The 16,257-nt window shown below is 45.2% G+C and overlaps 1 protein-coding gene across 3 annotated transcripts in view; it reads right to left on the bottom strand.

Annotated features, from left to right (window-relative positions):
- nrg3a (neuregulin 3a) overlaps positions 1–16,257 on the bottom strand; it is a 312,192-nt gene that overhangs the window by 7,772 nt on the left and 288,163 nt on the right. For all 3 annotated transcript variants that reach the window (XM_076743950.1, XM_076743952.1, XM_076743951.1), the window contains 4 exons: positions 14,998–15,100; positions 10,214–10,340; positions 2,494–2,609; positions 272–457 (listed from right to left, as the gene is read on the bottom strand). In XM_076743950.1, coding sequence (XP_076600065.1) covers positions 272–457; positions 2,494–2,609; positions 10,214–10,340; positions 14,998–15,100 — 532 coding nt within the window. The remainder of the gene's footprint in view (positions 1–271; positions 458–2,493; positions 2,610–10,213; positions 10,341–14,997; positions 15,101–16,257) is intronic.

The raw sequence follows: 16,257 nt of genomic DNA, 5'->3' as shown, positions 1-16,257 counted from the left end.
CTCCAGATCTTTCTGCTATAATTACACCTAAAACAGCTTTTGTATGTGTCACAGCACTGAGTGCTTCAGCAGCACACGGCAACACTGAATATCCACACATGCACACGTCACAGACCAAACACGACTGGAACGGTTTCTGGATGGACCTCGAGGGCAGATCTGGCTTCTCCAAAGCAAACGAAGCCGCTGAAGGTCTCACAGGGACACGTCCTCAAACATCTTCCTGATTAAACTGTGTAACGTGAAGAAGGTTTGGTCTCAGCCTCCTCACCCTCTCTGTGCTTCAGCCTCCCTCTCAGATGACTCCACCTCCTGCAGGTGCTGGTAGGCGGGGCCGGAATACTTGGATCCTCCTATTGGATTTAGCCTTCCCCTGGGTATGGGCGGGGTCCTGCGTGGGGCTGACCAATGGGCTGTCCGGGTTCTCTGATCCGGGATGTGAGACAAGGAACCACTTCTGTAAAAACAAAAAGATTCAGGAGTTATTGATTGATTAGTGTCTGATGATTGGATGATTGGCAGCTGGCCTCCTCTCACACAGGATCCTGATTACACTTTAGCTTGAACTGGACTCGAGTGGACTCACGAGCAGCTCTGGTGTTGTGTTCCCTCTGTGCTCTGTTTGGATCAGGCCTGACTGTCCTCTGCCACTGCTGGACGGTCCCTGTCTTTACAATTCATTCGTTCACGCGGGGTTTGGGAAGGTTTTCAGCTCATCTTCTTTGGATTGAAGACCTCTTGTAAGCAGTTAAAAGAATAATTTCCTGAATCGAGTCAGGATGAACATCTGGCCACCAAACAAACACAGGACTTGTACCCAGGAGACGGCGTTCATGTTCACGTAGACCTAATTCTAACATACGTGACGTACATCACGGTAACATACTTGCTGTACCTCATGATCTTTCCAAACCTAACCGAGGACTTCTGTTAGGTTTGACCTCATTTTCACAGCTTAAACCACGTGAGGACGAAGGTCCAGTTCCACGAAGGTCCGTATGTCCGTCTCTGCTCTGCCGGACAACGGACCGCTTCAGAGTACCTCTCAGAGTACGCTCTGATTGGTCCTCTCTGGACACTCGTTCATTTTTAACTCTGACGTTCTGAAGCACAGATTTGCCTCTAAAAAAGAGCTTGTGAGCCACAGCTGGAAGCTCTGCTTACATTCAGCCACTTCATACAGATGGCAGACTTTTGAATAAAGACATTTAAATGAGATATTTTTGAAACACAGATTCAGCCTTTCTGGTTATTTTGGACGGTGGTATCCCAGCACACTCTGCCATCCTGCCAATGGTGTCTGAGTCTCTGTCTGAGCCCTGATCACTCACTGAGAAAATCATCTGTGGTCAGAGCAACAGCCTGCCAGACAAGTGACGCTGTGATCAACTCAGCTGTTTCAAGGAGGAGCAAGAAACAAAGAGAAAGGCAGTTTAGCCATGAGAGAGGTGAACCTGGTGCTTTGACAGTTCTCTGGTCGTATTTCTCATTTATTTGTCTCCTCTCAGCTCCTGCCTGGATCCCTCGAAAAACGCCGATTAACCCCCAGCTGCTCCGGTGGAGTTAGGAAGCACCAGGTGCACTTAGAGGCTCTCAGGTAAGTAACTGAGCAGTGATGGCCGAGACCAAAACAGAGTATGTACGCATGTAACTCCTTTGACTCCTTTGACATTTGACAGACACAGAAAGACAAACCTGGGCCAGAGGTTAACATGTTGGTTCCAAACAGGTGTTTTTGGAGCGTTCCACATCTTTCGCAGTCTGTGAAACGTGTTGCTGCATCAGATTCACAATCAGCAGATATTTACAGAAATCAAAGAAGCTGATGAGGAAGAACATTGAATATCTTGACTTTGAGCTGTTTCCAGGTCAGTTTCTGTCAGAAAGGATCACATTCTGTTGTATTTGTAGCAGAATACCGATAGGTGGTCTGACGTAAACCCTGATCTGTAGGGGCTCCCTTCTCTTCGGCTCAGCTCTGCGAGTGCGTTTGTTTGTGTCTGTTCCAGCACAAAATCCAGCGCTGGCAAAGATGTGAATTGTAGCTGTCAGAAGCAGCGCTGAAGTGTGTGTTCTGAGTGTGTGTTGGAGTGTGTTGTTTCTGACGCCAAAGCCCAGGCAGCTCGAACACCAGAGCTGTGTGAGAAGAGCTTCACGTTGTCTCCACGTCTGCGCTGGTCCCACACATGAGCGTCCCAGTTTATCTCTGTCGCATCTCCTCCGTGTTCATGACGGTCATAGATATGCTTATTAACATGTTTAGAGCTTTAATTATAATTACTATCATTCTTCCGTAAATCAGCAATTAGCCATGGCTGCACTGTAATGTGGATAATTCAATTTCTCTCTTCACTGAGCCCCGGCTGATTACAGGAGGGGACGCTCAAGTTGCCTATTGTTGGCGTCATTTGCATTTTTGCTGTTTTTGCAGTGGCAGCTGCATCTCCAGTGCAACAGGCCACCTGTGTGTGTTTCTGCATTTAAACACTGTACCTGTGATGCTTTGCTGTGCCCCTGGAGCTGCTGGACGGCGTGGTGGAGATGCTGCAGTGTGCAAAGCTGGACTCACACACATGTCCCGGGCGGGGCTGAGACGGACGTTTGCAGTACTGTGGAAACAAACAACAACAAAAACACGGTGAGATGACGAGGAGTCCTCTCAGAAAACGACTGCCCGTCCTGTTAAAGACAGACCGACAGCCTCGGGGTGGGGATCCCCACTGCTTTGATTCTGGGAGCTGACTGTCCAGAGTCTAAATGCAGTCGAGTTACGTCTCTTTCCGCTCTTTCCACCTTCCTCAACATCTTTCTTTCCTTTTCAGGGATTGAGGTAAATGGTGTGGAGAGTGGAGGGAGGCTGCTGACAGACTGATGAAATCAAGAGCATTAAGGCTTCTGGTGGTTCTTTCTGCTCAGAACCTGGAGGTTTGGGACGTGTGCGTGTGATTATCTTCAGTGGAAGAAACATTAGGATGAGATGGAGAATTTAAATATGTGGACAGATGGAGAATTACAGAAAACAGCCCGTTGTTATGTTTGCTGTCATGTTTTTTCATTTCAAAAAGACAATAAATGCGGGACACAAAAGCAAGCTTTAATAAGAAAAGCTGCTTCCAGTCAAACAAACAGGCAGCCGACAGAAAGAGAAAGAAAGAGAGGGAGCGGGCCGGTTAGAATCCAAGAACAGAGAAGAACCCAAATAACTACAAGACGAGGAACAAACAGCTGACAGGTGAAGCAGGGAAAACACACCGACTGACAAGGGACAGGTGAAGCTAACTGACAATCACAAGAGCGGGAAGGACACAAAGGCAGGAAGTCAAACAAAACTTTCAACATAAAACAGGAAACAAATACAGCTCCAAACCAGGACGCCTACACTTTCAACCAAGCGTCATTTCACATGTCATATGACATTTTTATGATCATGCTTTATGTCCACCTCCTGCTCTCTGAAACAAGACTCAAGATTTCCGAGCAGATTCATCACATGTCCTTGATTTTACACAGAAATGCATCGTCCCTCTAACGATGCTGAACACCGTTCTCTTTATTTCTCTCCATCTCTTTTGAACCTCCTTCTCATCCTCCCCCTGCCACCTCTCCCACTGGCTGCCGTCATGACAGGAGATCTACATCAGCACTATCATGTAAGTCCCAGGTTCTATCATTTTAACGCTCTTCATGTTCAGCTCCATCTCTGGAGAGACAAATATGCAATGAAACAAAAGAGCTCTTTGTTCTGCACTTCACAATGCGGTTGACGAGGCAGACTCAGCTGCTCGGCAGCAAAGATCTGCTGTGAACTCCTCCAAAGAACACAGGACAACACTAGAAAGGTGTTTTAGGCTTTAAACCCTCAAAGCCTTCAAGATGTGAGGAGAGTGCTGCTGGTTTGATTTCTTATCTACAACACAAACCTATCTGTGGTTTGCATCTGTCAGGCGCTGACAGTTTCCTCTCCTCAGCATGATCTCAGCTCCGTCTAGACTTTTGTAACATCAGCTAAGAGCTGAGCTAACAGCTAAAACCCATTTCTGTGCAATTTCTTGCTCCAAAGTCCGTTTGTGTCTTTTCTTCCTACAAAGTCCTGAGTTTGATGTCTGACTAATAAGGTTGTCACTGATGCAGTCCCTTTTGAGGTCCCTCTGCAGGACACCAGCCTCATTAGCATCACATGTTGCCGTCGTTATGTGACCGCTCAGACGTTTGAAGGCTGATTTGTACTTTGTATAAAACCCCACTTTCAGTCTTAGCTTCAATCGGTGCTGCACATGTGCTGAACAAAATACTTCAGCTCAAACCCACAAATGATTTTTTCACACCAATTTCAAAGCATATGTGCTAATTCGTGTTTCAGTTAGTTTTCTCACAAAGCACGACTCATAAGAAACAAGAGCTCAACCTGCAGCGACCCTCATGTGTTCCCGTGCTGCTCATCCTGTCATTGGCTGGAATCTGGTCATGTGTTGGCGAGTCCGGCTTCATTGATTTTTCAGGGGGAAAAGCACCAATCTCTAAACGTGGCATCCTCACAAATCAAGACTGGTCAAATGTCCTCAGGAAATAACGCAGATCATTGCTGAGGGAGTTTTTACAATGATCCTCACGGAGGCGCTGACATTATCTGACAGAATGATAGTTAAATAAGCACTGAATAGGCATCAGGTGGACTCATACCAAGAGATTCAACAAAGGTCAACAGTGGTTTCAAACGTTAAAAAGAATCCATTATTGCATAAAGAGTCAACTTACTACCACTGAACATCCAGAACAACCCTGTCAATGAGCGTAACATAAGCAACAGCACGCAGAAGGTGAGTAAGGCAAAAACACACCTCTCATAAAGAATCATGTCAGGTAACGAGATGCAGCTTCGACGTCAGGTGAATTATTTCATAAAAATAACTCCAGAGATGATGTGACATTAAAGGGGCCGTACAGGGATTCTGCATATAAAGGTCAAAGGGTTTGTCTTGAGAAGTTTGTGAAAAGAAATGCAGAAGTGCAAACAGCAGATTAAAGTCCTGCTCTCTGCCGCCTCAGGTTCTTTTATCTGTTAGTGGACTGCCCCTTTAACAGTGCTAAGAAAAAACAATGCAGATACACAGAATGAAAGTGTTGCAAGTCCAACATATACGAAGACGTAAACGGTCCAACAGACCCTGTTGCTTCTCTAACTGCGATGATTTCTCTCATCTCCGCCCACACTCTGCTGCTCTGACACCAACCACATCCAAGCTCCTGCAGAAGCTTCCAGTGAGCAGTTGTTCATTTCTCAGCCAGTGATAAAACAGCAAATATGAAGTTTTAACAGTGGAACGTTAGGCCTGAGAAGACGGGGACGGAAGGTTAATGCGGGCACATGCCGTCAATTCGTTCATGCTGAAGAAGTAATGGGCGGCGTTATGTTCGCCCGTGCTAGTCGTCACTGAAGGACTGTCCGAGCTCACTGGTTTGACGATGCCTCGCACAGTTACAGACAGAACACGTCTGGTTTTTAACGTTTTCATCCACCCAGGCTAATAAAGAGCTCTGCTGACCAGCTCGAGCAGGGAAGGCGCCTCCAGTCTGTTAACGCTGACATGCGGCTCTGCGCACGCTTGGTTTCTGTCTGGAAACAGATTTAAGCTTTGGAAGAACTGCTCAAGGAAAAACCGGAAACTGTGAGCATGTGTCACACAGCGATGCTGACTGTTTATAGAGGCCATCAATATAAATGTAATGTTTTCTCACAGAGCTGCAGGCACACACACTCTGCTCTCTGGCTCCATAAACGATGCACAGATACAACAGGCAAAAGTAATCATTGCTTTGACAGTGACTTCATGCCGTGTCTGGACATGTGGTGCAAAGGGAGCGTGTAAAGGCAGATATTAATGGATGTGTGTGTGTGTGTGTGTGTGTGTGTGTGTGTGCGTGCACGCACTGTAATGGATGCTTTAATCTCTGAGACACGGACTAGAATGCACCGTATGCCTCTGGCACTGAGGTTTTCTAACACTGACAGACTATCCGGAGGGAACCAGGAGATGATTTTCATGATTTGTGCAGAGATGCCGGCATCAATAACAATTTTGCAGCATTATAAACACACACACACGCACGCACAGGAGCACACACGCCGTAGTCTCAGACCTAAGCTTAGCAGAGCGGGCTCAGGGTAGAGACAGAGAAGTTTCAATTACGCTGCAATGGCAGACAGACTCTGTGGAAAACCTGTGGAATACATGATGGGGTGGTAAAAGTGATTGATGGAGAAAGAGCGGCTCAGCCAGAGCAGCTCTTTACTTCACTGCTTAATAAAATACTTCCAATAAACGGCCCTGCGGTGCTAATCAGAAGTGCTCATTTCCTATAACGGGCCACTGCTGGAGAGTTCCGCTGCCTCGTCGTGACCAACCCGATTATGTTGGGTGTTTATCTGCATGTACATGAGCTTTATGCAGCAAAGAAGTAAAAATCCTTATTAAGTTAGATTAGAAAAATTAAATTGGAATTGTGGTGAAGACATGCCACAGAAATGTAATAAAGAGAAGAAATTCAGCATAACAGCCTGCTGTGCTGCACACACTGGTGCGAGTGCATGCTCCTACAGCACCAATGACCCCGTGCTTGTTGCCCTGTGTTCACAAATTTTGGTAATTGATTGCCTGCAGACAGAAATCAATGTGATTCTGGGTGCGTAGGCACAAAATAAACAAATACAATTAATTTGCATGTCATTTTCCCACAGGCTCCTGAAGGAATGAAATAAATAAAACAAGATTTTAAGCAACATTTATTGTGTTTCTCAACAATACTTTCTGTAAAGGCAGTAAACAATAATCAATAATTCATGAGCTAGTGCTAATAGAGCAATTAGCAAAAAAAGCCTGCTTAAAGTGTTTTCTCTTACGCTCTGATAAAATGGGATTTTACTGTAGTTTGGCCAATTGTCCATTATTTCATTCTATTCTAGCGTACTGTTTGTATCCAGCTAAATAACAAAATATTAGCAGTGTGCGTATGCAACATTTAAACTTAAGTTTGCAAGTTAATAGTTAGCAATAGCGATAGCTCAGAGTGATTTTGTGACCATGTTGGGGCTAAATGATGCCATTTACACAGCTAATGTGAGTAGCGGTCGTGTCTACATAACAAAGCTTTGAGGTCTGCAGAGATGAACTTTCTGCTGTGAACGAGCCGTGATGCTAATGCTAATCATTCTGTATCCGGACGAGAAAACAGGTGACAGAGAACAGTCCGCCTCAACAACGAACACAGGGAGAGAGGCCTAAAGTCAGAAGTCGGTCTGCGTGCTGTCGTGGAGGCCGTGAAGCGCCGATGCTAACCACTAAGTTCCTGATGCTCAGGTGAACGAGGCCGCACACCCACACGCTGCTGAGGAGACGTCTGATCAGAGACCACCTGTGCAGGTCTCCGCTGGCTGTAAACTGTTGTCCAATCAGTTTGGTTGTGACGAGATAATTGCACATCAGCTTAAGAAAACAATTAGAGTTAAGAGAGTGTCTAATCAACTGGAACATTGCTCAGTGAGCTGCAGCACAAGGAGCTGAATATATTCTGTAATATATCCATTTAAATAAAGCAAACTGATGTGAGTCAAGATTTCTGCCTTACAAACGCAGCAAAGACTGACAGTGAACCTAAATCAAAAACACAGTTAAAGGAGGCATGAGCGGACATTTTGGTGTCTTGAGAATCTTTAACTTGACCGACTCGAACTGCCCAAACTCACATCATTCATAAAGTCTCAAAAACTCTAAAAGAAGCATAAAAGCTAAAGTGTGATTTCTCAGAAAGTATGAAAGAGGAACCACAAAGCTGAAGTGAACTGATAAAGTGCAGTGACCCATTTAAAGTTTGAATGAAGTTCCAAACCGAGAGAAGAAAGGAATGAGTTTAAAGACCAGCAGGTCTGAACGATCCTCCCATTGACTCACAGAAGAAAAAAAGATTATGAAACATGTGAGGTATGAAAGCGGAAAGTAACGGCGGTGATATCTTAAAAGGGCCAAACATCTGAAGATCTGAACAGATCCAAGCTGAAAGTCTGAGCCTGTTTCAGCCCAGTGCCAACAGTGACCGTCGAAGGATGAAGATGTACACGGAACTGATCTCCTCCTCATCGATAACTGATCGGTTTTCTGCTGCGTGTCCTTTGTTTAGCTGATAAATATAAATGATCCGTTTGCATGTGAAGCTAAAGAAGAGGGGAGCGTATTTATCCTCAGTTACTGTTACGTTTAGCTCGAAACTGACTGCAGCAGCATCAGTGTAGCATAATTACATTAATCTTTAATCAGAGCTCCGCTTTGATTCCAGCACTTCCAGTTTTGTGGCCCATTGGAAGGCTGCACCGCTGCCATTCCCTCCATCCTCATGTAAGTTTGGGAGGCCAGTTTGTTTGTCCTTGGCAGAGCCCTCAGCTGGAGGGTAATAGGAGGAGGCACACCTGACACGCCGTCTTGGCAAACTCTAGATTTTACAGATTACTTTCAAACTTTGGTTAGCTCTGTCTCCAAGCTGCAGCTCAGATATCTGAACCCTTTGTGAACCGCGTCTCAGCATCCTCAGGCAAGAACACCCTCATGTTTTAAAGCCTATTAGCTCCAGATCGAAGTCGACAGGGCCTCTGCAGTCCTGCTCCATTCACACACTTTCACTTCTTTGACCTGTTGATTCACGTTAGGCGCTGAGTGACTGCATTCAGTACGTCGTCACCTCATTGATTGTACTTCACAAAGACCGTGTGAGTGAGTCTGTCGCAGTGACATTGATGTGCATCAGAGAGCTGGACCATGATGCTGAAAGGCTTGACTATTTATGATCTGTAATAAGAATTTAAGAAGTCTTTAGACGTTGATGCTGGGACACGACACTGGCTCGCTGACATGCAGCACTCTGGAAGAGTCAAACTGGTCATACTGGATATTTCCTTTGACACAGTCTGCGTACGGTCGTATGGCAGTGCCTTCCACCCAGCACTGTTCAGTCGCCTCCATTTCTAAAGGAACAGTTTGACATTTTGGGATTATTATTTGCTTTCTTGCTGAGAGCGAGTAAATACGAGGCTATCGCCAGTTAGCTTAGCATAGCACAATTTGCAAAATGCTGAGCTTTTGCTTTCAGGTTTGACTTTAAGCGGAAGCAGCAAACCTGCTGGGATGAGACGCGGAGGTGAGCGATCGCCTTCAGGGCTGTAAGAATGTCGGGAGGAGACTCTCAGCTGTATCATGAACTGCTGGTGTGAATTGTAATTATGTCTCCTTCATGCAAACTGGATCTCTGCGCTTCTCCCACACTGTGATTTATCCATCTTGTGTATATTAATGTGTTTATGATGGATAGAGAGTCGGCGGTGTACGCAGTGCATGTGCTCCTCATTTTAAATTTAAATCATGCCTTTGTAGGAGACATATAATTTATTCAATAAAGCATCATGTCAAAACTGGGTAGATTATATATGGAACTGAGATGATAAACATATAAAAGCGATTAAAGATAATTTATACACCCCCCCCCCCCCCGCGTTGGAAGATATGGACTTGACTGACATTCAAATTAAGGTAACGCTCTCACGTCCGATGCTCTACGATGCACATCTGGGAGAGACGTGGTGACAAAGAGCACTGAGAAGATGATGAATGACATCGTGAGGCGGCGCCATGCTCCCAAACCACCGAACGATTGCTCACTCAAAGACCTGAGAGCCTGACGCAGGCGGCCAGGCGGACGCCAGCATACACACTGATTCCTACGCAGCTGCAAACTGCGGGGGGGTGATGAATTTTATGATAGATGCTAATACTCTGAGGTGTTCTATGTTGTAATAATCTCTTCAGGGGTACTGCTACCAGATATTACATTTTGAATGTTTGTTGACTTAAGCAACAAAATATTTCAAGCTTGTGCTGAGGGAAGCTAACGGTCTGCGCGCTGAATGTTGAATAGGATTAGTAATGAGAGCTGGTTTTCTGGTGTCAGCGGCTGAGGGTGGTCTTTGAAACGACAAACATGAAGTCCCACTCTTTTCATCTTCCAAACAGTCTTTTAAGACTGGCAGTCTGAAAAGAAATGGGACGGGAGCACGGCGGGTTACACACATGAATGGTGTTTTTCCAGGTGGATGTACATGCGTGAATGGCCTTCACTCGAAGGCATCGACGCCCAGAACCAAAGTCACGATGGAGAAAGGAGCAGGAGTCACCTCATGCATCTGCAGGTTGGTGTTAGGGATCCTCATCTTGGCATCCAGGGCATGATGGGAGTTAGCGGTGTAGTTTTTCAAAGTGCGACTCTCCTTCAGGTGGGCCTGGAGCTTCTCTCTGCGTCTCCTGAAGAGAAAGAACAAAAGGGATGATGCACGAGTGAATCTGAGCTTTGACTGGTTGATTTCCTGTGAATCCTGTCAGTCTGCAGGTTTTCATCGGTAACACTGGCTTTGAGTTTCTGAACAGCACACAGGTCTCAGGATAAAGCATCTGCTGGACCAAACACACCAAAAGCCTTTAACCTTCCTCCCTGTCTTTCACCTGAGAGGCCCATCCACCTTCTTTAGCGTCACATTGGCTCAAACGACTGCAGGTCTGCTGCACATCTATACTTTCGCTCTAATTACAAGTTTATGCATAATATACTTCAAAGTATTGAGTACACACATGCTACTACCTGATATTTTACAGTACTTTCAGGACATACACACACTTTACAGTCGGTCAAGTCAGCAGGCTGAACAGACTGCATGTAGGTTTTAATCGCAGACTGTTTTCAGGTCACCGTTGGGTCCAGACTAGTTCCTGGATCCAGCAGTGATTCCAACAGTTTCCGCAGACTAACATTCACTCAAAAAACGAGCATAAAGGAGAGATTAGAGAATAAAGCATTTGGGTTTGTTTTTGATGTTCTGATACTAATCTACATTATACACAACAAAGTCCAAATATTCAATCTGTGGGCCTTCATCTCACTTCACTTTTCTACATATCCACAATGTCCTGTGGCGTTCTTATCAAGGACGCTGGGAAACATCCACAGGATTCTCTCCCGTTTGTCTTTTGACTCATCCACCAACATATTTTTAAAAAATGAGTCAGCGGTCAAGGAGAATTGCGTTCTGCCGGTCTCATGCCCTTGAGGAAGAAGAGAAGAAGAAAGTGAGCTATTGACAAAGCAGCTTTCTCTCTCTTTCTGTCTTCTCTCAGAGGCCGTAAAAAAGACTTAGAACAAACTCGTATTCCTGTTTATATGAAGCACCTTGACTCTTTATATATTACCATCCTGTTAAGACGCTGTGAGCCTGGACTTTTATTCCTCTCGTGAGTTTTATTAACTGCTTTGTAATATTTATTGACGCTGAAGGACTGAAGTCATTGATGGAAATCTAATTAGTGCGACCCTGATCCTGGATAGATGCAGACCTGACTCGCGTCAAGAGGTCTGCAGGTATGTTAGAGGAAGTGGAATCACTTCCAACTCATCTGAAAGAACACTAGTTACCCGTGTTTGTGTAATTACACTGACCAGATGGAAACTAAACCTTTCATCACAGCTGAGTCCTTGTGCCAGAGGCGTGCTCGTCATCAGATGGAGCCGATGAAGCCGTCACACTGTCTGTCTGACTATCTGCTGACTGACAGCGACGTAATGAAGTGTTTACACGCAGCCTCGTGGAAGAAGCTCCCTCTCCACCTTTATGGCACTTTAATTATATTTTCTTAGAAGAAGGCTGCGACGTTTGGTCCAGACTACTTTAGGAAAGCATTGACTCACTATGAGCGGCCCATTATCTCCTCTGAAGCCCCGACATAATCTGCTGGTTTATTTGATGCTTCTGAATGTCAAAGGTGACACGTGCTCTCTATGCTCTTTATGATAGAAGTGCTTTGTGCGCCACAAAAATCAAATCAGACTTTGAATGATGTCAGTAGCCTCCAGCACCTCCAACCTCTTGTGACCACTGGCTTTGAAGCTACAGCTCAGGCTGCATTTCATTAGTGAAACGTGTGATTATGAACAGGGCTACTCGACATGCCTGATACCATTCTGTATTTGGCAGAAAGTTCGCGGGTCATGCTGCTTAAAAACTGGTCAGCTCACTTTAATTACACACTTCTCACACTGTTGTGTCTTTAACTGATAGCAGCAGTAAGAAGATGACAGGAAATGAGGGCGAGAGACGAACCGGGGATGTCGGCGTCTTGACCCCTACACCACGGCAGCAGCCCCGGTTCTTGAAAACATGATCCACTCTTATGATTAAGAACTGACCAGCCCGTGTCCCCTGGAATGACATCCATCTGTCTTCATGGACTTGAGTAGATTATAAGAGGTCGGGGCAATGAACGGGCGTGCAGCCAGCCGGGCTAACACTCATATTATCATCAGCTGTAACCACGAGTGTTTCCGTTGCCCATTTCCACCAACAGTTCATTCACTGCAACCATGAACCAACCACCACCTTAACCAAACACAGAATTTTCACGTTTGCACTGCTGTACTTTGATGTTTCACTTATTGTTCCTCAGTGTCTTTTTTCCATATAATCAAAGTGGTGTGAAAACATCCACCCACACCTGAACTCAGGTGACTCGTGTCAATTGAAAATCTAAATGTTAATCATGAGGAATATGTGGCATGAATCTGTGAATTTGAGGAACTAATTGTTGTCAGATAACTGATCTATGTGTTAATGCAGTGATACAACCTTTTTAACGAGTAATTAAAGAAGAAATTGGTCATAATACGACTAATTAATAGCAATATAATAATTACATTGAATGATGCAGAGTGGAGTCAGTCTGCGTTTGGGCCATTTCATCCTCTCTATTTGATTTTAGGTCAAAGTGATGATCTTTGGGTTTAATTAAAGGAGTTTACATCCACATCAGATAAACCGTCTGACTTTAATTAGATTAACGTGAACTTAATGAACAAGCTTTTAGTCTATGTGACCCACACACATCAGCAGTACTTGGTATCCTCTCCGGTGATGCTTGGCCAGGTCTGGTCTTCAGAAAGTGAACCATGTGATCGGTCGGACACACTGCAGGTTGCCCTTTAAGGAGCCGTGACGGCAGCACGAGTCAAATCAATTGTCCTTCACTCTGCTGTCTCTTTCTCTCAGCGTGAGAAAACCTTTGACTTTATCTTCATTCAGCTCACTCAGATTTGCATGAACACTTCCTCCCGATCTGTATGCATCTTCTCCATTGAACGAGCAAGGTCCCTGAGTCAATTAGGGATTCATTGAAAGTGCCTGTCCATCACGCCTTGATCCGATTATCTTGTTGTCGGCAGCTCACTCACTCACATCATTATATTACAGAGGGAATCCTATGGAATTACAGTGCAATCTATCGCAGCCCACTCTGCATCCATATGGCCTGACAGACAGAGAGCTGTTACGCACCGGATATTAGACCCATCCTACTGAGAGTATAGAATCTCTCCAGGCAAGCTCTGCAAGGTTCTCACAGTCAGGAAGGGATGCTGGCCATTCATATGCCAATTAATGTGTACCCAGAGTAAGCACTGCAGAAATATGCAGATGGGACAGGAAGGGGAGAAGCAGCGCAGGAGCCACATGAGCTGACCTTTGGGTTATAATGGGCCATGAATATGTGTGTACACATAATGAGATTTACAAATTGTTGCAAACACCAGGTCTGGGATTTCGTTCAAGATGTCTGATGCCTCGAAATGTTCCATCGGCCTGGACTAAATTAACAGAATGTCTCCCTGGGCGTCTCCTCTGCCCACACCCAGCTGGGCCCATTACTAAATACTGTAACGTTGTGCTTACTTCAGGCCTCACGGCAGATTTCACCATAAATATTGTTGTCAGAGTCAGTTGGAAAGTTTGAGAATCACTGGAGGAACTTTGGGTTCAAATGAAAGCAAGAAAACTGATGGTTGGGATGAAATTACATGTCACTGCAGCTAATTTACCTGTCAATATATTCATGAGGAAATTCTATATGTCACATTTGTGCACGGCTGGAGAGTCACAGTCCTTCAACTGTGTGTGTGTGTGTGTGTGTGTGTGTGTGTGTGTGTGTGTGTTCACACCTTATTTGCATATTGATTTGTGTTTCCCCTTACATGAACACAAATCCAACCTTGGCCTGAACCCAAACCCAAACAGGGAGAGCATGAAGCACCTTTCAGAGTCTGGATCTGAACCATGTTTGTGCCGTTCAGTCTTCATTCACGTGGCTGTAGAAGTGTGCTGCACACAGAATATTCTTTGGACTCGACGCTTCCGTTCATAACTTAACGTTGTGTTTTATTGTTTATATAGAGGTTAAATCTAGTTGGCGTTCTAGCTTTTGATCATCATGTCCATTGTTCATGATACGTAAGTGGAAACATGGTCAACCCGGTATCCCTGACAACCTGGTGTAATAGACCTGACCGTGTCAGCATTGCCTCGAGTTAGCAGCAATAATAAATATGAAACATCCAGTTACACTTTCAAAATAAAGCTTGTTGAGAAACACTTCAGGTGACGTTGGGAGTTTGGTCGGTTTAGGCACCAAAACCACTCGGTTAGATGTAGGAGAAGCTCGTGATTTGGGTGAAAAGAAGTTTGTTAGTTGATTAAGTTAAAAACAGTCTGGAGTCACGCCGCCCGGTCTCCTGGCCTGAGGTCGAGTACAGTTCACCTCAAGCTCTCCACAGGTGGACTTTTACTCTTTGCACTGTGTTCACACGCTGATCACCTCACTGTCGCCCCCTGCTGGTACTGCACCTTCACACACAGGTGTAAGTATCAGTCGTTAGTCTTTGTTGGGCAGCACGTGTGTGCACACAGCTGCAGTGCGACGTCTGGAGAAAAACTTTCACTGTTTGCTTGAAGCTGATGACTGACTGATTTGTCATCAATATGAGCAGGAATGATGCCACAGACTGTGTGAAATGAGCTAAAACCATTAATACTTAACATACAGACTTCATGTCTACATGCACGTGTTGGTGCGTTTATCCTCTCACTTGTTGCGGCAGTAGAGGGCCATGCAGAGGGTCCCCAGGAGGCTGATCGCCAAGGCGATGGATGTGATTGACAGCACCTGTCGCTTGTACACCTCTTTGCTCTCTGTAGGGAAACAAAAACAGGAAGAGGAAGGAGCCATGTTAACGCCTGAAAACACACTTTTTGGGAATAAAGCCATTGATCACTTACAAATCTACCAGCATGTGTGCTTCAGAGGCGGGGGGGTGGAGGGGGGGGGTGGGGGGGGGTGAGTGTGTGTCGTCCTGCGGAGATCCCACAGTCAATATTCATGGACTAAATCAACACTATACAGTAATCTCACCATAACGCAGAATTAAGCAGCACTTTTAATTTCTAATATTGTTTGCAGCACCCAAACAGCCGTTTCACACCATCAGGACCAGTTCAACAGCTCTCAGAGGCTTCTCTGCATCTGCCTCCACCTCCTTTCCTGTAAGTTTAATTATGTTTGTGATGGATAAAGTAAATAAAATGGAAATAAAATAACAACTCAAGCCCCGCTTACAATACACCAACAGCTATTTACAATTCTCCTGCAACACCAGCTATTCTTAGTTACCACGCAGCCTCTCAGCTCATTTTATCAGCTCTACCACGTCGAGTAATGGCCCAATAGACGCCGACTGCTTTTGAAATGGATGCCACATGTAATGGAGCTTGAATACATCGAGGCAAGAAGAGTTATGGCTCGGACAGACACCATTAGTGGAGAAAAATGGAAGCTGTCTCGTTTGCTGCGAACAAGTAAATCATAGTTGCCTTCAGATGCATTAATAGGTGATCAATCAGGTTTTATTTAGCGAGGCTCAGACCTTGGAAAAGCACAAAGATGACACAGGATGTTGGGGTTTTACACTGAGGTGATTGAGACAAATTTTTACTGCAGATGGCTTTGAATGGCCACTTTAGTACAAAAAAGATAAAGGTCTTTACGGCCGCGTCCTCACGTGCGTAAGCTCAGAGAATCGCTGCTGAACGCGACCACAGCCTCCTCAGCTGCACAGCCACGCAACTGCTGCCACTGCGTCTTGCTCAAGGGCATCCTGACAGCAGGCAATGAGGGAGAGTGTTACTAATTCACGATCGCATCAACATTTTCAAGCCTGTCTGGGAATTCAAAGCAGGGATCTCTCAGCACAAGCTCGCTGCTGTAGCCTTTAAGCTACTGATGCCCACACAGATACTGCACAACCTGTCGAACATGCAGTATGTCACACGTAATCCCTGAAAAAACGATG

This window comes from Chaetodon auriga, chromosome 11, assembly GCF_051107435.1.
Source record: "Chaetodon auriga isolate fChaAug3 chromosome 11, fChaAug3.hap1, whole genome shotgun sequence".
Classification (NCBI taxonomy): Eukaryota; Metazoa; Chordata; class Actinopteri; order Chaetodontiformes; family Chaetodontidae; genus Chaetodon; species Chaetodon auriga.
Note: the sequence above shows the minus strand (reverse complement) of the source record. Positions and strands in the feature narration are given on the sequence as shown.